The following is a 25841-nucleotide window of genomic DNA, read 5'->3' as shown; positions in this document are numbered from 1 at the left end:
ATTGGTAGATAATGAGTGACAGGCTGAAGCAACATAAGATGTGAAGGTGTGAAGCTATTTTAGCTGTGATTATGAAACTGGATGAACTCAGCATGGGACAGTCTTGCATTCAGGTTTTTAAACTTCCTAAGAGAAGCGTTATCAGACTGTAAAACAGCTCTTATTTTGGTAAAGTGCAGAATCCCGAACATGCCTGTGTGACAAAGCTGTGTAGTGGAAAGCCTGCTGTTTCTTTCTCAGTTGTGCTGTGTGCATCAACTGCATTTGCCAAGGGAAAGTTTGAAACATACTTTAATCTTGGTGTGTACAAAGATGGACCTTATAAAGTGAAATGCAAGCTGGGCCTGTTTGCTGAATAAACTACAAAATAACCTGTTTGGACACTTTCTCTCCATGTATAAAGACCACCTCTTGGGAAGGCATAAAGGTGTTCCAAAGACCTCCTAGCACCTTCAAAACAGTTTTGGAGAAGGATTTCACCTCTTACTGCAGGTAGGAGCTGTGCACAGCTCAGGTGTGTATCACCTGCATGTGTCCTCGGGTGTCACAAGGACTGCAGCCTTCCACAGCAGCAGCAGGATCAGGACCTAACCATTATGTCCAGGTCCCAAGTTAAATAAAACAGTAGAGCTTTAGTTCAGAAGTTGGGAGGTTTTTTTGTGATTAATTACTATTTATATGGCACTATAAATAAGCATGACACTTTCCAGGGTATATAAAGGATTATGTTCCATTTTCATTCTTCGTGGTGCTGTTTTTGTTGTCGGCCTACTCTCAAAGTTGATTTCAGAAAGCTTGTACCTGCAAACTGTGATTTTTAGGCTTTTACTGACGGTTCACACAGGGCTGACTAATAGCACATTGCTGGGTTTTGTCTCTGCTACTTTATGCGAAATTAGATTTTCTTTGATTCATTTTCCTATAATTAGCTTTCTGTGAAAGCAAATGCTGCAGTGTCACCATCATGATCTGTCAGGCCAGGTGACCCGGGGGTGACAGTGCTTCTCAATGGCTGTACGTAAGACAAACCATCTTACATGGAAGGCAAACCACTTTTTAAGAGTTTTTGCTGTGAGATATAATGGTGATTTGTGATCTGTCATCCTGAAAGTTCCTCTTGAGGACAGAAGCTGCTAAAAACTCTGCAGGTCAGAGATCTTACAGTGGTATACATTTGTTATAACTGCACTGGCTAAAGTTGGCCGCAGCCCCTTGTTTCTTCAGCATGTACGAGTGCTCTCTCTTGCTTCCTAGGGCTGACTAAGAAGAAACGTGTTTTAAGCACCGCTATTGATTTAAGTGACATGTGTTGCTCTTGAAGGATGTTAAACAGAACGTGCCTGTAGCAGGTTGGACAGTGAGGAGCGAGGGGGCAGCGCACAGCCCCTGCGCCGTGGCCCTTACCAAGCCCAGCAGACATGGCTGTGTCATTGCCACCACAACTGAGTCGCTTCTTGTGTTTATTACTGACTGCTCTGTACGCCAGACTGCCTTCTGCTTTGCCATCCCAAATGGATCCAAGCAGGCATTTCATGCTTGTGATTGAAGTCACTCTCAGCTGATTTGAATGGGTGCTTTCGGTGCCAAGATCTGGGTGCTAGTAAAAGGGAACAGCCCATCTCCCCCGCAGTAGCCCTGCTGATGGATGCCCCACCATGCAACCCCTGTCCTCTCCAGCACAGCTGCTGCGATTTCTGCAAAGCTGTTATGGATGGCAGGAAACCATATGCTGAAGTGTCGCCGAGCCTGCTCGTGGGGAGCTGCCTACTAGCTGGAAGATGTAAATGCAGTCCCATGTGTCACCTCCGAATTTTTGCTTGCATAGGCTGGGAGATGCAGAGTAATGTGTGACGCTTCAGAGTAATGAAGCAAAAAATTAACAATATGTGTTTTAATTATTATTTATGCTCCATAGTAATAGTTTGTGTGTTTAATTATAGTTTACCACTGAGATGTGCATGCTTTTCATTACTTTTTCCTTTCTGTGCCTTTTCTTCTTTATCAACATTTGATTTGCTTTGGATGTTTACACTTGATAGTACTTCATGAAAGAGATAAATGTGTATTCATTCATTCAGAGGAACAGACTCTTCCGATATTTGGAGGATGGGGGATATGGAGGTGTTTGAGAAATTTGAAGAACTGCAACAAGCAACATGCCAGTATGTTTTGCTAAAATTACTTCAGTACAGTCAAAAAAAAAAAAAAATCCTGTCCTAGTAGTGCTTTTATCAGGCTGTTCCAGCAGCATGTTCTGAGACTGTTTGGTTTCATCCATTCCTGCTTCACCTCTGGTTCTGACTACGAACAAGACCTATGAACCAGAAGGAAGGAGGAATTAAAACACTCATCTGCCTTTTACATTTCCCCAATTCTTTAATCTCTTCATCCCTTCATCTCTCTGAAAACAGGGGTCAGATGAGGCTGCTGCCCCACGAGACAGGCGGCATCAGACCTGTCTCTTGTGGGGGATCCCCATGCACAGAGGAAGCCCTTGAAACAAAGAGGCTGTTTCCCTTCTTTGCACAGCTTGAGCAGCACAAGGCAAGAGCTTGGGGGAGGGAAATTACCTTTCAGTATTAACTTGGCTTTCACATGGCAGGAAAACAATCTTCTGCTCTGCTGTTGCTGAGAGGAGATGTAGCAGAAGCCTCAAGAGGTTTCTTGGGTTCCAGGAATCTGAACACAAACTTGGTTTGAGAGAAGGATTGGATCATAGCATTTCTATCTGGGCTTGGTAGCTGGAGGCCTTGCCTCTGTGTATTTTAGTTTTGATTTCTTATATAATGCAATATATTGATGTCAAGGAGTGGTCTTGGACTTTCCTTCCATGTATTTGTGAGCCAGAAAATCTGGCCAGCCTCTCTGACGATTTTGCATGTGGGGCTTTGATGCTGCTTCAGTGTATGCTCTCCCTGGTTATGCACAGACACAGAAGCTGAAGGCACATTCATCTTAGACATCCAGGCTCTTTGCTCTCTCAAAAAACACCAGTTGCATGGGGAGGCTTTTATTCTCCTTTCCTAAATAATATAAAGTAGGAAAAGAATGTTTTGTGCAGGCACCTGCACTGTACTTCTGGCAAGCATCAGATTTCTTTCTAAGTAGTGACCTCCTTCATCAAGTACCGCATGCAGAAACTGGCAAGCTTTGACCCATGTTGAAGCCTGTGCTGCTTTTGAGCATATTCGAGCCTATGTCTCTTTTCCATCACTTTTGAAAAATTAAGACCTACTCTACCTGTGCAGCTCACACTATAAAAAGCTTTCTACTGGGAGAATTTATTGAAAACAAAGCATATTTGGGTTTTTTTCCCCTCCTTATGCTCTTTGGGATACGTAATGAAATATTTTCCAGCATTGCCACTTAATTGCTTCATGGCGGCTGTTTGTCAATTTGCCAGCAGGTTTCTGCTTAACTGCTACCATTTGACACTGCTGAAACACAAATGCAGAATGATTGAGTTGCCAACATATCATTGAGTCTTCTGCAAGGGGGGGGTTCAGCATATTAATGCTTCAGGCTTTTACGTCAGTATTGATTGTTGAAACAGAAAAGAAACCTTTGGCAGTATTCAGCATTGTGCCAGCATGCATTTACTGGCAGGAAAAAGAAACTGGCCATTGCCATTGACTGTGACTTCATCCCTTCCTTCCTTCCTTTCTTTCTTACATTCTTTATTTCTATACACACCCACACAAAGTGTTGAAATTTAATACACATCATAGCCAAATTCCAGTTAACCTAACAATAAATCAACAGGGCAAATCGATTTCTTGATACAGTCAGATGTGGAGGCCATTTAATTTTGCAGCTGCCTTCATTGTGCCTGGCCAAATGTTATGGCAGCTGGGGAGGGGGGTGACGGCAGGAGCCCCTCAGAGCAGGAGCACAGGTCAAGAGCTGACTTGAAGGGAGGTAGTGGGGTCTCTGCTGGGTCCCCTGCAGGGCAGCCAGGCTGCCCCTGTGTCAGCCTCTGGATGCAGGTGTGGCCATCGTGAGCCAGGTGCCGTGGGGAGAGGAGCATCACAATGGGCCCAGGCAGGGAAAAGGAGACTCCCAGGACATAGTGTTGCAGAAGACCCCAGGATGGGGCCCCACAGCTGAGAAAGTGCTTTGGCTGAGGGGCTGGGGATGAAGTGGATGGTGAGGGAGTACTGAGGTATCTCAGTGGTGTCCACCAGCTGTTGCTGCTGTGGTGCCCAGGCGCAGGAGCAGCAGAGGAGGGGTAAGGAAGGTTTGTTCTGCTGAAGCAGGGAGCCAAAGAAAGTTGTAAGCTTGCCTGCAGTTGCTGGAGGAACATCTCTATGTGCTTATCACTGCCCTCCACCAAAACCTTTGCCAGCCTCTGGTTTTCTTCAGTCGGATTCCTTAGATGACACTTTGCAGCCTGTTTTAGATTAGAAGATTTTGTAAGAAGGACCACCTGGGCATGCTGAAGATGATGTCTGACTGAAATGCCATTGTGTGGAAGAAAAGAGCTGAGGGGAAATAGGAAAGAGCATGGGGCAGAGATTTTGAACAGAAAATGGGAAGGTCATGCTGCCCGGCAAGACTTGGTGCATTTGCACATGACCTGGAGATCGCTCCTGGCTGATCCCCTTCCCTTTGAATTGGGGAAGTCATGTGAAGAAAAGAGGGGTGATTAGGCCAGAATTGTATTGCACAAGGATTTGGCAAAGAGGGAAATAATCATAGGATATAGGAAAATTTCTAAGAATCGCCTAACTGTTGCGGGGCAGTGACATTATAACTAGCAAACAGCAGCAGTGATCATTTTTCTTCTACTTCTGGAATATGCTTAATGCTCCCTCCTTTCAGGTGTAGTTAAGAGGAGCTTTTTGAATCTGATTTGCTTCTCACTTTTGGATGAACCAAAAGTAGGAACAATAATGAGAAACTTAATCTGCTTCTTAGGGACCAGGATTCATTAATATAATCTGACCACTGAAAGTCCACTGAAGCTGGACCTTTTGGCCAGAAAATATCAGCAAGGGAGCTTCAAGAATTTATGCTGGGGTTTGGGGGGTAATTGTGATAGTGAATTTCTCTGTTTGGTCGATTGGAGCAGACACAGCTTTAGAACAGGAAAAGCAGCTTTATTTGAAAAGGGTTGGAGGACTCGTGTTATTTTTTTACCTCTGCCTGGGCTACAGTAAATGCAAGATTTACCTGGCATGCTTAAATCAAAATGGGTACTTCTGGCCTTACAGAAAGGCTGGGAAATGTTTAAATCACAGCATTTTTTCCGTAGAAGGCTGACTTTTCCAACAACATGTTCATTTTAAAAAGTACCTCTACAGATTTTTCAGTTGAAAAGCCGTGGCTCAGAATTAGAAAAGCTGTATCTGATAATTGAAACATTTTATTCTGGAAGCACCTTCCCACTGGCAGTGGTAGTTTAAGTACCTAATACGTAGATCTTCCCTGTGCAGGACAGTCCCCAGATGATGTGGTCCATAATTAAGCCCACAAAAGAGAACAGGAACACGAGCACCTAAACTGCAAATTCCCTGGGGTGCCACATTAGGGTCTCCAAATAAAACAATGCCAGATTTCAAATGAAAATTTTTCTCTTGCAATTTGTTTTGCTGAAAAGTTTGCATTTTCATCAGGTGAAGGTATAAACAGGCACCTGAATCATCTTCCAGCCAGCTCAATTAATTAGCAATAAAAGCCCAGCATGTGTTGCGTAAGAATTTCACTGATGATGTGTGAGACTGAATAAAATCCAGTTTCTTTTTCTGTAGCTCTTGGGGCTGTTGACTTTTTACATGTTAAAATGAAGCTTGGGAAGAGAAAGTGGTTAAAAAGTAAAGTGATCTGACCTTGAATTGCTACAAAGATCTTGGGAATAGTCAGGCCTCATCTAGGGTAAGTGATACAGAGAGTGCTTGCCAGGTGTGTGCCTGGATCAGCAGTGGTTCAGTGCACACCTGGCAGAAGTCTTACTTTGTGTTTGATAAATTGTCTCCTCCTAGCATGAGTTAAAGTAATGAATCTTTTATTTCTAAATTACTACAAGGTTCCATAGTCTTTCAGCTTAATATTTTTTTCCTAATTTCAAATAGGTAATGCAATCTATGCCTTACTTAAGGAGTTTGATGGTATCATATGCTTAATCTGTAAAATGCTGGGAAGTGGGGGCAAAGCTTTAGTGTCAAGGGAAATAGCAGAGAGAAAAATATCAGTTGGATGCTGCCACTGATTTGGCAGAGACAGTTTGATATATGCTTTCTTAGCTGGCTGTTGATTTTCTTTTCTGGTTTTATCCTTTTTTCTTTTTTTTTTTTTTTTTGTTATGCTATGTGCTTCCAAAATACTGGTCTTTAACTGGATACCTTCATTCACATACAGCAAAATTCAAAAGAATACAGAGGAAAAAGAAAAACTGTAAGCTGGTAATGAGAAAACCAAGGGCTAGGGAAACATCTGAATGAAATTAAATCCCCATCCAGACACCACGGATAGTGCTCTGTGGAGCTGTGCCTGTTTGACTGCTTCCCTCACTGTGTAGGCAAGATCTGTTGCACATGCTTTTCAAGACCTGCACAGTTACTAAAGCCCTTCCTAATAAAATGAGTAAGTTAATGCCCGTGTGTGAAGGTGCACTCAAAAAACTTACTTTTTGAACAGCATGGTATCTGCCTGCCGCAGTCACCATCTGGCACGCAGAAGCAGCCGGAGGAGCCAGCACTGGCAGGCAGCGCAGATGACGAGCTGGTGCTTCTCCACCTGCCAAAAGATGCAGGTATAGGAGCATAAAACCTGCCCTACCAGAGCAGGTCCATTTAATGCACCCATTGGGATCAAAAAAATGCCTCTGCTTGTTGCTGTAACAAATACCGTAAAAAGTCATCCCAGCATCTTGTTTTCTGGCTGGCATGGGGAAACGGAGTGTTTCCGTCAGGCCGCTCCACCTGATCACCACAGAAAGCATCTGAGTGCTATTCTTATGCACAGGAATGTCATCCAGAAGTACAGGCATAAGAAACACCTGGGGGAATACCAGGCTGTTTTATTACACATATCTTTACTTTTTTATTGTCCCTGTAGGACACCCCACTGACAACCAGTATACAGAGAAGGGAACAGACTACTCGTAGGCATATATATACAACAGAAAATGGTGTCATTTTTGTAAATACATCTCTGAAAAAAAGACTGTTATGAAAGGTTGACTTTACAGGACCCCTTTAACATCCCCAGTGGTATGTGCTGCTACATATTTGTGCTGAGGCTTGCAAGCTGACTCTTAGCTTAAGCTAAATAAAACAAGAATTGGCGTGGGATAATACAATGATACACCTTTTGTCCCCCAGCATGGGTTAAAAGAGCTATTATAGGACCAAAGCAGCAGGCAGCTGTGCCCAACACAATTACCCCCTGCTCTGTGGGATTCAGCAAGAAGGGGAGCAAGTATGCAAGGAGGGCAAGGGCTGCATAAACCGATACCAAAAAGTTGTCCATGCAGTTGCAGCCTGGGGGAGATAATCTTGCACCAAGCCAAAGTGAGCTCTAGGAAAAATTCTTCACAATCAAGTAGTTTCCATCAAATAAATTTCTTTTCTATCATACCAAACTATTAACTTCTTAGGCTTCTTTGCTCTTGTACTGTGATATTGTTTTTTAAGTTTGTTTCTTTTAATGAGAGTGAAAAGCCTCAGAGCTCTTTCTAGTTCTAAAAGAAAGATTTGAGACATTCTGCCAATTCTGCTTTTCCACAGGGACATTAATTCAGAAGCAACAAAGAATATTATAACTGTTTACAGTAGCCCTCAGTGAGGAGCGTGAGACTTGGGGATTTTGAAAGAAGTAACAGTATTTGGTTACAGAATCAAAAGCTAAACTAAAAGCTTCAAACTCAAAATTGTTTGGCGTTATTCAAACAAACACAATGAAAAATTTTCAACTTGCCAACTTTTAGAACCATGTGAATCTTCAGGCTTGTTTTATTTTGTTTATCTTCTGAGCCTCTGAAACCAAAGCAACCCCTGAAGGTCAAAATATCTAATATTTTACCTTTAGACATGTCAGGTTTTACTTGTTTAAACACGTAGTCCTGCTTACATGGTATATTTTGCAAAGTAACAGATGCTGCTTGATGGTGTAAGAGGTAGCACAGGTTTCAACTGAGCTTCAAGAGAACTGCAGTGCCTGCTCTGATATAATAGGCTTACCTTCTCAGTCTTACCATCACACACATCCTAGTTTCCCTGTGAGATCCAGGGTGTAGTGTTATGTAGCAGTCAGCTGCAGTGATTGGGGTAATTTGGTCATGGATTATCGGTTTGCTTCTAGCTGAAAGTGACTTTAAGAAGGAAATCAGTGCTGGTTTGTTTGCGTTTGCTTAAAGATGTTGCATATTTTGTTTCCCCAGAGTGTTTCTCAGCTTCCCTATGGCAAAGCCCTCTATGCGTATGAAGGAAAAGAGCCCGGTGACCTCAAGTTTAACAAGGGGGACATCATCATACTGCGGCGGAAGGTGGATGAGAACTGGTACCATGGGGAGCTCAATGGGAACCATGGCTTCTTCCCCGCCAGCTACATCCAGTGTATTAAGCCCCTCCCGCAAGCTCCACCTCAGGGCAAAGCACTTTATGACTTTGAAATAAAGGATAAAGATCAAGACAAGGATTGCCTGACCTTCACCAAGGTAGGGGAATAGTGTTTTTTTAAAAAAAAAGAGTTTAGAAAGCTGCCTCTGTAGGAACTGATGGCGCACGTGGGGTGGCGGCAGCCAAGTCTGGAGCACAGTGGTGCAGGGACCAGTGGGACATCTGCCTGGCCTCCCTGGCAACTCTGCCTAGGGACCCCCTCCCCTCCATTTGTTTCTTTCAGCTGATTTCTTGTATAAGAAAATGAAATTCCTTGAGCTCAGGCAGCCTAGTGGGGACAGGCTGATGGGGCTGAGTTTCCTTTATTAAGCAGGACATCCCATCATGTAATCTGCTGAAGGACATTGACTTCTCCCAACTTGTAAATCCTTCTTCCTGTAGGGGCAGAGCCTGCTTGGTGGCCCAGCAATGTCCCATGTACCAGCCGTGCTGCAGGACTGGGTGGGCCTAAAGCCTCCCCTCAGGGCAAGCCCCGTGTTAGCATCATTGGGAAATTGCTCCCATTTTGTCTAAAGGGGAAGCCAGTGAGATAGCTCATGCTATGTAGAGCAAGGTTGGTAGAAAGCCAGTGAAAATCAACAATTAGAACTGGCTGCACATTTCTGAGAACATTTTTCTATCTAAAAAGCATACATTTCATCTGCATTGAAATGTTCTGCAAGAACGACTCAATTTCAGAAGAAATCTAATGGAAATGTGTCTTTTAACGTTCCTTATTAAATCAGATGTTCCAGCATTTTAAAATGCTATTCAGCTTCAAAATGTATATTGCATCATACCAATTAGCTGTTGAAATACACTATCATCATATATCACAGTATTTCCTACGTTAAGAACATAAAGACATTAAAAAGTAGACATTTTTAAAAGTCTTTGTTTTTTTAAAACCAAAATATTTAATAAATTCCAGTTGAAATGAGAGAAAACAGATATTGTAATTTCCTTTGGATTTAAAATGTCATGTTTCCCTTTTCTCCCCAACCTCCCCACCTGCTTTCTGTCTCCCCCTCCCATCCCAAGCAATTTGTGTTGACCTCAGATGGACTTCATAGATATCAAGAAACCTGCAGTAAAATAAAGCATATCCCCCAATGTTAATTTATGGCACTGAATGCCGTGGAGAACCTGTTCATTGTCGTTTTCTGTTTTATTTCAGCTGTCTGTGGTTGTTATAGTATCACATAAAGTAATAACAGTTATGCTGGAATGAATATGAAATAGATGATAAAAATATCCTTCACCAGGATTTTACTGACCTCCTCTTTTGAGGCTACTTATTATAGCTGAATGAATTATTTGCAGCATATAATTTTCTCACTGAATATAACATATTTTTTACTCTTGCAACATTTCTCAGCAGAACACAATTTCCTAGAATGTATACTTTCTCATATTTATTTAACAAAAGATTTGTAAGCACTTTTGCCCATAGCAACTGAAGTGTTTGATTGCAAACACTGCAAACCCTGCGACTACCCAGCCTCCCTGGAGCTGTGAATCTCTGCAAGAAAGTGGGCTGCTTAGTGAGAAGCAGCAGCCGTGCACTAACAGAAAATTAGCCAGAAGTTGCCTTTGAGATCCTATCAGTAAATATATATTTGCTGGCGTGTTGTTTTCCTCACTGCTTCTCCAGAGGTACAACAGTGACTTCTCTGAGAAGCAATCTTTCTTGTCCACTTAAAAGTATTCATTGCTTGCTCAGTCTAAGAAACTTAATAGATATGGCAGGCAGTTGTGGTCTTTTTTGTTAGAGCAGGTCCTTTCCTAGACACTTTTGTATTTGATATATTTGGTGCCGTATATTAGTATACATCCTTTACAATTACTGTCTTTGTATACTGATAGTTCTCATTTTCTCGGGTGTCCAGTGTCATTCTCACGTGAAGCATTTCTTTCTGCTATATAGCTCTACTCTCAGTCCCTTAATTTTCCTTTTTTTTACCTGTTGTGTTACTGTCTGCATCCTTTTATCCCTGATGACTGTGCTTTCCCAAGGGGGGTTGTTTTCTCTTCTACTGCTATTTTCTTCTTTAGCTCCTTCCACTACACGCACTGTCACTTTGTAACTGTTTTTATGTCTTGCCTATTGTTCTCCCTGACAGTGAATAATCTATTTTTCATCTTGGGACTTTACCATCATGTTTTCATCAGTTTTCTCAATGCTAATTTTAGCTGTCACCTGCACTGATGAAGGTTCCTGTTTAGCCCAGATTTTAGATCGTCTGCTGATGCAGTCAGTTCCTCTGCACAGAGCTATGAGCACTGACTGCATTGGTGTAAATGTGGTTTGTCACTAGGAGCAATATTCATCATTTGAATGTCTTAGTTTGCATATGAAGATGCTGGACCTCATGTCAATTTCATTTACGCCATTTGTTCTTCTTTCAGGTAGAGGGATTGCATTGGTATACCGTTTATACAAACTAGTATAATCTATTTGTGTCCTGCAACTCATTTAAAGCTACCAGACACTTGTTATCAGTTTTTATTTATAAACATGTAATAAAGAAGAGTTTTCCTCTGAAGAGAAACTGCAAGAAAGGAACTCAAACATAGGGATCTTCTGTATTACTATTTTTGTTGCTCTTTTGCTGGACTTTGCTTTTCCCATCCCCTTTGTTATGATGCAGTCAGAATATCTCTTGGTGCAGGAAAAGAAAACAAAGGAAGGATGTTTGGGGTTTCCTCTTACTAGTTGGTTTTTGGTGGGGTTTGGGTGTTCTGTTTTGTTGGGGGGGGTGTTGTGGGTTGGTGTTCTGAGTTGGTTTGGTTTTGGTTTTTTTTTTTTTTTGGGGGGGGGAGTTGTTTTTTTCAAAATTAAAATGTCAGTTTTGTTCCAGAGGTGGGTTGCAAGGAAATGAAGTCTGCTTTGCACTGATCTTCATGAGTAGTGCTGCAGAGGGCTTCTGCCGTTTCCCCCATCTTCATCTCCTGTAGATGCAAAACTGTCCAGATAAAAGGTCAAAGATAAATGAAATATAATAATTTTTTATGTGCAGGTATAAAACCGGGAGGGATAGAGAAACCTCTGTCTTGAGTATCCAGTGCAACAAACAAAGCTCACATTTGTCATTCTCTTACATGTGGACTGTTCCCCTAACTCCTCCTCCCAAATAAACCATATGTACTTGCATAGGGTCCTGCCACTGCTTTCCCCACTGCAGTGGCTACAAGACGAAACATCCCAGATGTGTGACTTAACATATTTTCCCTCAATGTTTGACAGCAGTCAGCCAAACTGGGCAGTTAGCAATTATTTTAATCTCTGTAACAATTGGTTCCAGTCTTGTGAAAGCTTTGCACCAGTTTAACTCCAGTAGCTTGAGAAGTGTTACTCCTGATGTTCACTACTGTGGTTGCAATCAGCCTGTGACCTACAGAGTTTCATTGCATACTCATTTAACTCAGCTTTCTAATGTCTCCTTACATGGTACCACAGTATGAGCCTGGGCTGCTGCTGCATCTGTTTTTAAAAAATAATCCATCCTTCTTCTGACTATGCACCCTCTAGTACAAACCATATGCATGAGGACTCTGCTCTCAGCTGTAGCAGTGCAAATCTGAAGTAATTGCACTCTCTGCTCTCAGCTGTAGCAGTGCAAATCTGAAGTAATTGCACTGTTGCCTGTTTGTGTAGTTACTCCAGCCTTAGACTGAGTCCAAATTCAGCCCACAGGTTTTTTTGGGTGTTTGGTCACCCTTTGCATGCATGAGTTCACATGGCCCTTTGAAGGCTGAGTCCCAGTGGTAGGTGAGTCTCAAACCTGTCAAGGTATCATTAACTGTTTGCATGCTTTATTGCTCATTACATTTTTAATAACACCAACTATTTCCTTCATTTTCCAGTACTTTTGTTCCCAGCCCACAGTGATGGGTTGTGGTTGTGCCAGTCTTGGAGCCATCACATCCAATACTGGTTCCTGACTGTGGAGTGGCATCCCAGCCCCTTAGAACTCAATTCCAGTAGCATTTGCTGTTCACAGAGGGACCATCCCAGTGTTAGCTGGCAACTGGGATTCTTGTGCCAGCTGGCAAGTGTTGGGCACACCAAGCACCACACGGTGCCATCCTGCCATCACTGAGATTTCACTGGTGCCGTAGATGGAGTTGTTATCTCTGCGGAATAGCAGGCACATCAGCTTTGTATTGCTTCGTTAATGGCCATTAATGACCGGAGTAAAAATCAAGCTGTGAATCATGACTGTTATTGGACACAATTTTGTGCTGTTTTCTCAGAGAAAGGGCTAATTTCTCCATCAATCAGATTGCTTTTTAAGTGATTCATCTTTGACTTGCTTTCTGATAATGGTTATAAACTGGAACTGCAGGTCCCACGTGCCTGTTGCAAGGCTGCCCGCTCCTGATGAATAGAGAGAGACTTGAGAAAGTAGGAGAGAGCAAATAATTAGAGACTTTCGCAACAGGCATAAAAAGAGCATGAGGTATCTTTGTCAAACTACAGTGGATACCATTGGCTTTTGAAATGAGATTTGAGGCTTGGATTCCTTTATGCTGCCTGGAAATCAATTTAGTACATGTGAAATAGTGAAGTTCAGAAAGTTGAAGTGGTATGCCAAGAGATCTGTGGCTCTTTACTATTCATGATCCTTTTGGGAACCTTTCTAGGAATTTATAAGTAGCACGGCTATCCAACTGATTTAAGGTACTAAAATAGTTCATGTTGAAGCTTTCACCAGCCCAGGGTGTAGAATGATGTCGCAGGCTGAGAATTCAAAGCAACTTTCTATTAATAAAGAATTTGTAAAGATGTTTTGGGATTTGCTGTAATTCCTGGAGATTTTCAACACCCTTCTTAAAACACATTCTGAAATGGAGAGCATTCTTAAGGATTTGCACTTTGCTCTCCCACAAAGATACACATTTTGAAAGTCAGCATATCTCAGGATGTTCAGCTACCTGATTTTCACATATATGACCACATTCAGCAGCCAGATTTGGCAGACCTGAACTAAGACTGGTGTATAGAAATGCTTCCAGGTTTCATAGGTCTGGAAGGTAAAGTTGGAAGCGATCCTCAAAGGTCACCTGTTCCCTGCCCCATTTTCAAGTAGGATCAATGCAGAATAAACCTTTCCTGCCAGGTGTCTGTCCAGCCTTCTCCAGGGATGGGATTGCGGGGTGCCTCTAACAAAATCTAGTTGAGTGCTTCTAGGATTTTACAGTTTAAAAGTTTTTTTCTTAGTTTCTTATCTTATGTGTGTATAAATATGCAAATATATATATATACATATACATTTATAGATGTGTATGCATATGTATGCACATACATAAGATTATATATGTATACATAAACATACAGTGAAAGTGTAGACCCATCGCATTTTGGTTTTTTTTAAACTCTTTTAAGAAAATAGCTGAACAAATATAGAAAGTAGGGACACTCATAGCAGGTTCTTGAAGCAATGAAGTCTTTTATTTTCCTCATTTACCCCCTTTACCTAGATTCTAAATTTATGATAATCGGTCTTTTGTAAGAGTATGTGGAAACTTTGCAGAGGTGTATTACTGTCAGCTCTTTACACAGATCAAAAATGGTCTGTACAGAGAGGGCTTTGGAAGGGAATGCTATCTGTTTCTTCAGGAAATTAAATGCACAAATTCTTTTTGCATCCCTCCAGCTGTAATAAATAGCTGAAGGATTCAGTCTATGGCTGTTTCTCTAAGCTTTCCCCTAATGGATCATTCAGATGAATAATTCAAAAGAACCATTTAAACTATTTCGAAGTGCACGTTTTCAAAATGCACATGTTCAAAAACTGCAAAGTACATCACATCACATCCCTGATCTCATCATTTTCTACTGGCGTAAATCCATGGTCTGAACATCCTGCATCAGGAATTTGTGGGGTTTTTTTATGTGAGAAGTATCTGCAAAAAAACAGCTCCCCTCCTCTGACCAGTAAACATGGATAGGTTGTTACATGGAGGGTGATAGACAATATGTAGCTCCTGTTTTCCTAGAGTGAGTGGTGGAAATAAAGTGGGAATGGCAGGGAACTCTGTCTTAGCTTTCTGGAGGAAGATGTTTTCCTCTTTTTTAGAAATTTTTGCACAGGCATGGAGGAAGATTAAATGCCATGAGAGAATGAGTAGCATCTCATCAAACTTCACCTCACAGCTTCTGTCAGCCCACTCTGTTCCTCTGGCCATAGGAGATGTGAGCATCCAGGCAGTGCCCTGCAGAGAGGGCTGCCTCCCGCAGCCTTTGTAGCGAGCGGTGCTGGCTTAAGGCTGGGTTTAGTATGACAGATGTGGTAGCAGAAATCCATTGACAAGTTGAGCATCTCAAACTGGGAAAACTCAGAGTCTGGTTCTAGTCACCTGAGCTTTTGTAATGACTGGTATGCTCTAGGTTTTAATTCTAGAGAGTTAAATTTTGAGAAACTTTGAGCAATATGAATCTTGTTTGCACTTTGCTTGGCCTTCTATTTTATAATCACAGAATTTTTTTGTGAGATCCCTTAGATTAAATATAATATTAAGATGCCATTGGTTTTAGAAAACAAACTTGTACCTAAACTGAAGCTGACCCAACAGCTGCACGCAACTTGTTTTTTGTTATGTTATCCTTGGCTTTTTACCTGCTTTGCTCTTTTACCTCCTATTATTTTTTTAAAAAAGGAAAACTTGACATTCAATGGATCAGCAGTGTAGGCTAGCTGCTGAGCACTTCGTTCTATACCTAATACTTCTTGCTGGAAGTGTTTCCAGGACTACCAATGCTCTACTGGTGCTTCCTTTTGAATCATTCTCCGGAGCAGCCAAGTGCTGCAGTGGGCTCTTGGATGCACAGGGACAGCTTCATGCTGGAGAGTTTTTGCCTTTGGGTTAGAGATGGCCTCCTGGGTCAAATGTTCTCCCTGTCCCTGCAATGAAGCCAGGAGTTGCCTATTCCCACCTGCTGGGCCCAGGCCCTTGGAGCTGCTGGCAGCCAGCATGAGCTGCACCCGTCTGCAGGGTGCTTCAGCGCACTTTGGGTGGGATGCCTGGGGTGGCATGCTGGGGCAGGGATGCTGCTGGCCCAGGATTCAGGGAACATTTTTACCTGGCTTATGGCCTTCTGTGTGTACTCTCTCCGTAAGCTGTCATGTGGGTAACTAAAAACTGGCATCTTTCTACTGGAAAAATCTGATTATGTGTTTTGTGTATCTGATTTTAGGATGAAATTTTGACAGTCATCAGGAGGGTAGATGACAACTGGGCAGAAGGAATGCTGGGTGACAAGATTGGCATTTTCCCTATCCTCTATGTTGAGGTAAGTTCGTAACAGATGGTGATGGGCGCTGGTCTTGACATCTTGTAGAGTTTTTTGGGCCCACAAGGGCAAGATAAACTTGAAAATTCTTAAATGAGAAGGAAAAAACATAACAGAATAACTGAAAATGGAAATTTTTGGTTGCTGTCCCTTAAGGCATTGTGAAAATACACTTGATTCCATTTAAGTGGCCAGCCCTACACTACTGTTGAAGTGTTTCTGGTGTAATCTCCCCAGTACGTAGGGAAAATAGGGGAGGATGATTGCAGTCAAGGTGTCTTGCACACATCTGAGGACAAGTGGGTGCTACTGGGGAGCAGCAGTGTACACTCAGCTGTGCCCTGAAAGCACAGCCCTTTGGAGGGGTGCTGTGTGTGTCCCCTGCCCCAGCAGGCACTCAGCCAGCTCCATCTGCGTGCCCAAGGTCTCACCTTCCCTCTGTGCCAGACCCATCTTTGTCCTGAGCACTTTCCTGTGGTCATTTCCACAGGAGGCTTATTTCAGAGTAAATGCTGAGACTTCATGTCCTTCAAGCAGACTTGTTGTGCCACTTCTTCCCACTGCTGCACACCCTTCTGCTGGTGCCCATCCAGCTGGATGCTGCTCAGGAGAAGAGCTGCAGCCAGCAGTGGTGGCACATGGTGGCCCCACTGGAGTAGCTCTATTGTCCAGGTGCCAGGCAGTGCCTTCAAGGAGCTTTCCTCTTCATAGGTGAACCCAGGGGTGCAAAGAATGGATGGGCACGACACACATATGTCAAGGTGCTGCCACTCTGTACCCAGTGCTCGGAGCAGTATCACCCTGACTCTGCTCCCAGGCATCGGCTGGTGCTGCGCTCTGGAGTGAAGCAACGCCTGTGCCCACAGCAGAACCCACCCTACTCTGGCTGGCTCTGACGCCTGCCTCCAAGATTACTCCTCCAGATTTCTTAGTTAATGATTGGAGACAAAATAGAGATAATTAGTGCCTGACTACCTAATTATTAACTCCAACAATGACCAATTTGGAATAAACCGTCATTAATATACATTGCGTTCCCACAGTTGACAAGAAAAATAATATTAAAACCAGAATGTGTAGGAGCCATTATTGGGAAGCCAGCTGCCTTGCATAAGTTAATGAGTAGTTTTCTCCTATTCTGAATGTGTAACACACTTTCAGTTTGTTGTGATTAAATGAGAAAGCTGGATTTCTCCCAGATTTCATCCCTTTTCCCTTCTCTTTCTTGTCCTGGGGGAGTGCGATGTTGCTGTCCTGAACTTTGCTGCAGAATGAGTGAACTGGGGAGCTCTGCACAGCCACCGTTGCACCCCACCACCTTTCCCCAGCTCTAGTTTTGCCTGCAGACTCTTAAGTGCTTATTTATTGCACTGTATAACATCCCGATGCCTCTCCCACCCCTAGGTATGTTCTCCCTCATTACTGATCTCACGGGGTAAAGGGCTGGAAGCCTCAGAAGAACAGCCTGTTGGAAACACGTGCAATGGTGCCTCACTAAAGTTCTCCAAGCACCAGCGCGTCCTGGGTGGCCATAGAGGAGCAGGAGGTAGCACTGTGAAGGGTCAGATCAGCGGTGCTGGAAGTTTCTAAAGAGACGCAATCAGCTAGGTAGCCAGCACCAGGGGAGAAGAAAGCAAGCAGGAATGTGTGTGTGCTTATACATTCATACAGACACACTCATATATAAAATAAATATAACTGTATACACTTATGCATATATTTATATATGTATATGTGCACGCATATATTTTAGCTGTATAAATTTGAAATCAGGAGGCTTGAAAGGCCGTTTCAAATGAGATACTTGGGTGACATGGGCATACTATTTGTGCCATGGTTTGTAAAGCCAAAGGGAAATGATTCTCCAGACAGAAACATCAGCCACCTATTTCACCCACGTCCTGGTGGATGGAGGCCTTGCTCTGAATACGAGATGAGCTTATGCAACTCATGGAGTTGTACAATTATGTTGCTGTTGCCAGCTTCAGATGTTACATTACATTAAAAATTAAGAGGAATCAGCAGGCCAAATCCCAGAGAAGTTTTGAAAATGGCAATGCCAATGTTTATAAAATAAATCCATTAAACAAGTAGTACTTGAATCTAAAACCACTCCTTGAGTCTGTCCGAGTCCATTAAGAGGTTTTCAAAATCTTGGCAAAATATGCAGGACAAGGAAAGCTTAACTCTCACAGTAGCCTTCCACTTGTGTGAGCCCAAGCGCGTGGAATTTCACATGGCATCCAAAGCTCTGCACTCTGGATGGAGCAAATTCCAGCCTGGAGTCCATCCCCAATGGCAGGCTTTAATGTCCCCATCTGCTCCCACAGCCCAGACAAGACCCCTTACCCTTGCTGCAGCAGCCACAGCATTAGACAACAAGCTGATCACTTCAAGGATCTTATAGCTGAGCATGCCAGAGGTATAGACAGGGGATATAATGCTTGATGTGGCCCCCCTTTGGTGTGGCTTCATCCTGGCAATCTGCTGCCGTGCCCCTCATACAGACGCTTGCAAGAAAGGCTTTTGTAAATGCTCTGTTGCAAAGCATTTGCACGGCTGGGTGGTGAGGAGGGGTGTGCCACAGCCCTGCTGGGGCAATCAGCAGATTCCTCATCAGGACCCCACTGGCCTCCCAGCGCTGGTGATTTTCATCCAGCCCATCTAAAAGTCTGCAGTGTCTCCCTAGGCTCCCTCATCTTCTTTCCACCCTGTGCCTGCTGAATTTGAGAGTGGGCCATTTCTGTAAGGGAAGCCTGGGAGGGCGACTTTTAGAGCCAGGCTGTGGTATCACAAAGAAGTGGCACAAAAAAACCAGATGAAGACATAAAAATATATCTGCTCCCTGCAGTGTTTTAGGAAGTCTCTATTTCAGCATTATGTGTGGTTGTCCATACAGCTATATAAGTGTAACGTAACATGGATTTTATGCTTCTTTCCCTACAAGTGTCCAGCAAGCGTGCTTGTGTGCCTGCTGTGTCTGACAGCTCTTTGCAGAGAGGCTTTTTCCTGCCTCTGTAGTGTCATCTCTGTCCCAACCTCAGCAGAGCTACAGTTGTATAAGGAATAAATATTCGCAGCTCACAATGGTGACTTTTATAGAATGAGTCACACACAATATGCTCTGTCAGGGAGAGTTTGTGCTGGGTTTTTTTCTTATTTTGTTGCTGTCCTTTGTCTCCAGTAGAAGTCATTTGGGCTGATAATTTATGGTTTAATTTGTCTACGGAAAAACCCAACATAATCAAATTGATTCTCAAGGTGCCTTCTGTCCTGAAATAAACATCTTATTAATAATCTGTGTGGTTTGAAGCCATATTCTTGCTGGGAAGAGTTTTGAACCTGCAAGGAATTCAAAATCCTAACTAAATTTCTTCTCTTTTACTGTCTTGAAGCTATTTCCTTCATTGTTAATAACTGCTGTTATCTCTGTTTAGAAGTTGTAAGTGTTGTGCTGCTATGTGTAAAATTGAGAATAATGAAGAATAAAGTGTGTCCAAATAGATATAAGTGTCTGGGAATTAAATTTGAGGGCAATGTTCTACCAAGTATTTGGAGGGACTCATCCTGCTCAGATGGGCAGGAACTGGAAATTCAAAAACCTGAGCTGTTAGACCAAAATTTCTGACTGCAGCCCCCAGTGCAAAGAAGTATTGACCGAGACCAAGAAGCCTCATGAGTCAGTGGTAGAGCAAGGCAATTATGTCAAGCGCTACTGTGACTGTAATATCAGCAAATTACAATTGATGAAGTGCCAGCCCATTGTTATAATGTTTTATGGCAGCAGGAGCACTGAAAGCTGTGATTAAGTAATATTAGGAGTTTTAAAACTCTTTTTACAGAGCAGTGAAGCAGGGTAATGGGGATCTTCTCCTGTTCTTCACAGTTAAAAAGAGAAAAAGGTGGAATGGAAGTCTAGGAGAAATAGGGAGGAGGAGAATAGGCAGAGCCGATGGTTTCAGTGCCCTGCAGCACAGATCCACAGGACTCCCCAGAGACCCAGAGGAAAAGAATTCTTGCAAGTCAGTATTTAAAAAGAGTTCAGCCAAAAGAAAAAAAAAAAATCAAAAGCCAAATGTATTTCTTAAAGAAAAAATGGTTTTTCATTCCAAAATTAGCTTTGCAGAGCAGATTACCACATTTAACAGTTTTGTACTGTACCACCGGATCTACCAGTCATCCTAAAACAGCTTAATTCATACAGGGGAACCTGAGCACATTTACCAGGATCCCAGCTGTGGTCATTGAGTACTGTCACAGAGACCCAACTTCCCAGCACAGTTTGTCCTTAACTGTATAACTACGTTCTTTGCTGAGGGTAGCCTTTGGTTAGCCTGCAGATGAATGCAAATGGTTCAGTTTAGTGTGTGTCTGTCTGTTTTCAGTTAATTTGAAGACTTGCAGGTTTCCAGGAGGAGATGCAGGGAACCACTCTGAAGAGAGCAAAACCTTTCCTATAGCCCATCCTACAGACCTGCTTGACTTGAGGACTCCTCAGGATTTTCCTGGTGGTGCGAGCCCCACTCTGGCATTCAGTCTGGATGGCAGATTTTTTACTTTTTTTCTCTATATGCATTTCCTGTCTTAGCCATTTCCAGATATCCTTGTGTCCCCAGTGGCAGTCATCACAATTATATTCTTGAAAATTCAGATGTGAGCATGTGTGTATTTCTAGCTGTAATAGATGTTTTCACTGTTTTCAACAATGTCAATAATTGTTGCCCTGTCCACTTCCTCTCTCTATTTTCTCTCTTCTCGGTCTGTCTGGTTCCTCCCTTCAGCTGCAGGACAGATGGATGGGTCCCTATGGGACTCTCATAATTAATTCAACCTTGATGTCTGACCTGTCATTTATGTATGTGGGGTCTCTGTGGCAGCATACTCTAGACCTTTCAGGGTATCTTTTATGAAATGCTTCCAAAAAAAGGAACATTAGGTAATAACATTTATTTGGTGCCCTTTCCAAAAAGAATATACAGTCTGTTTTTAAGGACTGTCAAAATGGTTCATTTTAGCCTCGCTAGTATCATTTAATGCTAATAAAAATGGAGGCTCTTGAAAGGTGGGTAGAAGGAAAGTAATGCAGATGATTTTAGAAAAGCTGACTTACTAAATCTCAGAGGAGCAAATTCATCGCAGTAGTAAGTAGATATAAGTAACTAATGAGTTAAGAATTATGCCCATTAACATCAGAATTGATTTTTTTTCTGTTCTCTCTCCTTTTGTATGTCAGATAGAAATGGAATAAGAACCTTCTAAAGCTGACAACAATGTAAGCCCTAAGAGGTGTTCAGCAAATTTCTGTTGAAAAGCTTTATTGATATGCATTTGCAAATATTGTAATTACATTGTTTTAAGACTTTTATTCCTGCACCTTCATAGTTTCTAAAAAGTTGGTCCTACTTGCTTTCCTCTTGAATAGAATATTGTAGAATATTCCAAGATACTTTCTGGTATCAGATATCTATGTGAATGGAGTGCAAAATACAGTTCCCATGTTTCACATTCAAACTAAAACATGCAGAATTTGTGTTGTAGGCTGCAAGAGGGACCTCAGTAAGAACCTATACACCTACTACCACTTTCACATCAATCCATGAATAAAAATTATTGATTAGTTTCACACATACAAAGAAAAATAATTTGAAAAACTTCAAATAGCTATCATGTCAGTTCAAGAAAACTAAGGCTATGAGCAGTCAGCAGGGAGAAGATTAAATGTACGATATATAATAATATATAATTATATATACGTATATTTTATACCTTTATACATAATATTTTTAATCCGTGGCCATCTTTTCTGCCTAAAAGCTCAGTTTCTTATTTTCCTTTTGCTTATATAAAGAACCTTTTGCTCTTTGACTTGATTTGCCATGCAAAAATGTGAATTAGCACGACTTTGGGAAAAATATATTTTTATTTTTTTTTTAATTTTAAGTAATTTCTTCTGAGCTTTTTGTTAACTTCTAGCATCCTTCATGAGGTGATCATTCATGCAGACACTGTGAGACTTTCCTCCATCTTCATGGTACAAAATTGAGCTGCTTTGTCACCTTTTGACTTAAATGCCAGGTTTCCCCTATTAGATTAACTGAGCTCCTCAGTTTGCAGACCTTTTCTAATCACTCACTGCCTTCAGGCTATGTCTGGACAAGTCAATGCAAGATTGCTTTCTAGATTCTGCATTGGGGAGCACGTTCCTGCAGGGTTCATCTCGGGTGGGTGCCATGGAGGGGAAGCCTGCATACAGAGATAGGTGGGAGTGCTGTCACATTTGAGTCATCCTCCAGCCCAGACAGTCACGAGATCTGTGGTGAACCACAGTGACAGCCAGTGCGTAAATTCAGATGTAGCCGTAGGCTGTGAAAATTTGCCTTTTGGGAATTGACTATTTTAGTTACAGGTCTTCTCTTGCTTGTCCTCCTGCCTACTTTCATGTGAATTAACTCATAATTAAGTTATTAGGATTTATATGTTATGACCAATGTTTCCGTTAATCAAAACCACATCCAAACTTTTATCACCTGTTATTGTTTCAGGGACTGTTGAACCAGAAATTTGCTAGCTGTCACATTCAGGAGTATCTTCCCTGCCCATCTCCCATTATGAGTAATATCTGAATTTCCTACATTTTGTTTTGTAAAAATAACTCTGTAGGGTAATTTATAGAAGGTTTCCAGCCCAACCAACTTCAGCACGCAACCTGGGTAAATAAGCCCATTTCCTGAGTCTTTCAAAAGCATATGTATAATTTTTATAACTGTATGGGGCATTTTTGAAGCACTGTCTCCTAGGTGCCACAAATTGAAGTGCAAGTTAGGTACCTAACTGACCTTTACTGTTGCGCTGATAAGAGAACTTTGTTCTCTAGCCACAATCCATTCAAGGACTGCCAGCACTTGCCCTGCAAAATCCTGTTTGTCATCCTCTCCAGTGCAAACTGACTGGGGTCTCACCTCCTGTGTTTCGCATGTGCTGCCACTTCCCCATGCTATCGGCACACAGCGCTACCCATCAGCCTTCCCATTACCTTCAGCTGACCTGGATTATGCTTGGGCTTCAATACATGTTTTCTGGTTCTGAGTGTAATTCTGTCTCATTTCTGTTATTTCTATGCTGAGTTTTGGTTTCTGCCTCAGAAGTTTATATTCTTCTGTTATGATCCCGGGGTTGCTTTTGTTACAAAACAATGCCGGTGATGACTCTCCAATTTCCTCGGACAGAGAGAACAAAATGTCTTCACAAACTATTGCACCTTGCTTGATACTTTCATCCATTTAGTGTTTTCCTTCTCTTTACTGTCCTATCATCCTTTTTTCTACTCTCTTTATTTCAACTTGTGAATTTTCAGTTGGATGGCAAGTGAAGAGACATCTGCTGAATTGCAGTCATACTGGCAGTAGTAAGAAGCAGCAGCAGCAACAGAACAGCAGTTTTACCCCTAGTAGTGCTTTTGAACTGGGAAAAACTCTTCCAAAACCTTTGTGATACCTCGCAGGTCTCTTAGATACAGTTCATCTGACCAACAGCAGTTAAATCTCTACATCTGAGCTAACTGTCTGGATTCCCCCTTACCATCGAGAGAGCTAACCATGTGCTTGTAGGGAGAGAAACAGGCATTGCTGCTTAATGGAAGCATCTAAAACATGTCAGATGAGCCTATTTGTAGAAGACCTTGTTCCTCTTCCTCGGTTAGGAGGGGAAGGCAGGGCTGCTAGCTCCAGCCTAAGGGAGGAGGCACTACTCTTCTGTAGTTGCTCAGGCTGTGTCTGTGCTCTGCATGGTGTGAAAAGGAAAGCCCCACAACGTGCTCTGCACATTAAACCTGCCATTTCACCAGCAAGAAGTATCTATATTCAAGTCAGTTCTTTGATGCTATAGGCAATATTTATAAATTTCCAAAACTGTCTGTCATGTACCTGTCAATGGTTGTTTTGATTTTACTAAGGACCCTAAAACTTCTGTGTCTTTCAGAAGCAACAAGGTGTCCTGAATGAGTAAGCTTCTGAAAATGATTAAGACACATATACAGCAAATCTTGGGGAGGCCTGGATGCACTGTTTACTGCCCATTACTTCCTTATTTTGCTCCTGGGATAGCTGAAGCCTGGCACAGGTGCTAAAGAGGTCTCTTACACACACAAAAAAATTAGATGTTTATATGATCCTGCAATGTTTCACGTGGAAAAATACCTCAGGCAAAGCATCAGTCCTTTTGGCCTTGAATCTACTCAGAAGGACCAACTAAACAGATAGCACATTACTTAGGGTTAGCTTTTGCCTGTGCAACAAACATTTTGGACTTCCCAGTGGTGCTCAGCAGCCTCACAGCACACAACCATTTCAGCAGTGGGCACAGGTTTCCGAGGCCTAGAAATTAGCATACCCCAGTGAAAGTACCTGCTATCCTGGGGCCCCGGGGCGTCTCCAGTGCACATCATCAGTAATCTGCTCTCTCTAGAGGAGGCATGAGAACAGAGCTTTTGTCTTTTCCAGCCATTGATCACCTCTTGACAGCTTCTAAAGATTGTTTCAGCACTGCTGAATTCCTGGGATCTTTCTGCTTTTGAAAAGAAAGTATCTTTCAGTCTCGCTTACCTAGAGCTAATGCATGAATATATATTAAGAAGCTATATGTCAACAGATACATGATTTGTCTAGCAGTTAATTAAAAATAAAATCCTAGAGGATTTCATTATTTCTCACACAGGCATTCTTCATTTTGTTTCCTAAAGTTTTTGTTAGTGCACATTGCACATCTTAATTAGCTTCCTTCTTGGGGAGCTTTCCTGGTGCCCTAAAACTCTCAAAGTAGAGATCTTCAATCCAAACGCAGCCACAGAGGGAAGGTGTGAGATGTTTGGGCAATGCCTCTGGCAAACTGGCAATCTTATCAGCCCCTTTGCTGGTGGGCACAGCCCTCTGAGCAAAGGGCAAAATGTTTCCATGTCAGCCACGGCGCTGGTGCTGGCAGTGCCAAGGAAAAGTGGGTCCAATATCCCAGCCCCTGGAAGGAGGTGGAAGCACATCTTATATCCTTTGCTGTGCCTGTGGTGGGTACGATGAGCTCCATTAGAGGGACAGGATGGACAGCTGATGTCAGTGACACCATAAATGATTTGCTGAGCCCCCCCCCCCCAATCTCTGTTTTCAGGTAGCATGTTACATAAATCTTATTCTACTGTGATGAAGAGTCACAAAATGTGGTTGAGCTTGACCCTTTAAGCTTTCAAAGAGGAATAGTTTCAAGAATAATAGTTTCCTGATAGGATGAAACTATGAATTGTTTTTACCTCTTTTCTTAGAGGTGGCAGATTCTGGAATGGTCGAACTGTCTTTAGTCTAGGCACAAAGAGACCCGGGAGTGCATGTGTGTGCTGAATGCAGGCTTCAAACAACAAAAGCAACATATGAAGTTGATTGTTAGCCTAAAAATATCATTAGCTATGCCAAAACCAGATGTTTGAGTTAAGTCTCAAATCCTCTAACATTTTGTCAGGTGTTAGAGCTGAATGTTGAGAAAACCAAGTTCAAAAGACTAGAGGAAGAATCAGTACAAGCAAATTAAAAACAAAAATCAGAAACAGGGGGAGATAGCTGGAATTCATCTGGGGATCTCCATCTTTTCCAGATTTTCTCCAGAACACACAGGATTCTTGAAGGCTCACCCCTTTGTGTTTAGTCTATCCTGTAGAATAAATTACATAGGAGCCCTTGGTTTTGCTAATTTTGTTCCTTTAAAAAGAAGACCAGCCATTGTTTATTTTATGTTCTTCTGCACCATTTTTGGGTGAGATATTGGCATTACTGTAATCTGACAAAAGCAAGGGCTGCTGCCAAAGGGATTGTCCTGCTTTTGCCTCATCTGTGACAACACTTACTTCTGCCTTCCTTGTTCCAGGACTAACAGATATGGGGCTGCGTGGCTGAGGTGCATCAGGGAAC

General features: G+C 42.3%; 1 protein-coding gene across 1 annotated transcript in view; it reads left to right on the top strand.

Annotated features, from left to right (window-relative positions):
- Window positions 1–25841, top strand: part of LOC119143502 (E3 ubiquitin-protein ligase SH3RF3-like) — a 257285-nt gene that overhangs the window by 151451 nt on the left and 79993 nt on the right. The window contains exons 2-3 of the mRNA XM_037377831.1: window positions 8381–8656; window positions 15799–15894. Coding sequence (XP_037233728.1) covers window positions 15850–15894 — 45 coding nt within the window. The 5' untranslated portion in view covers window positions 8381–8656; window positions 15799–15849. The remainder of the gene's footprint in view (window positions 1–8380; window positions 8657–15798; window positions 15895–25841) is intronic.

This window comes from Falco rusticolus, chromosome 2, assembly GCF_015220075.1.
Source record: "Falco rusticolus isolate bFalRus1 chromosome 2, bFalRus1.pri, whole genome shotgun sequence".
Classification (NCBI taxonomy): domain Eukaryota; kingdom Metazoa; phylum Chordata; class Aves; order Falconiformes; family Falconidae; genus Falco; species Falco rusticolus.
Note: the sequence above shows the minus strand (reverse complement) of the source record. Positions and strands in the feature narration are given on the sequence as shown.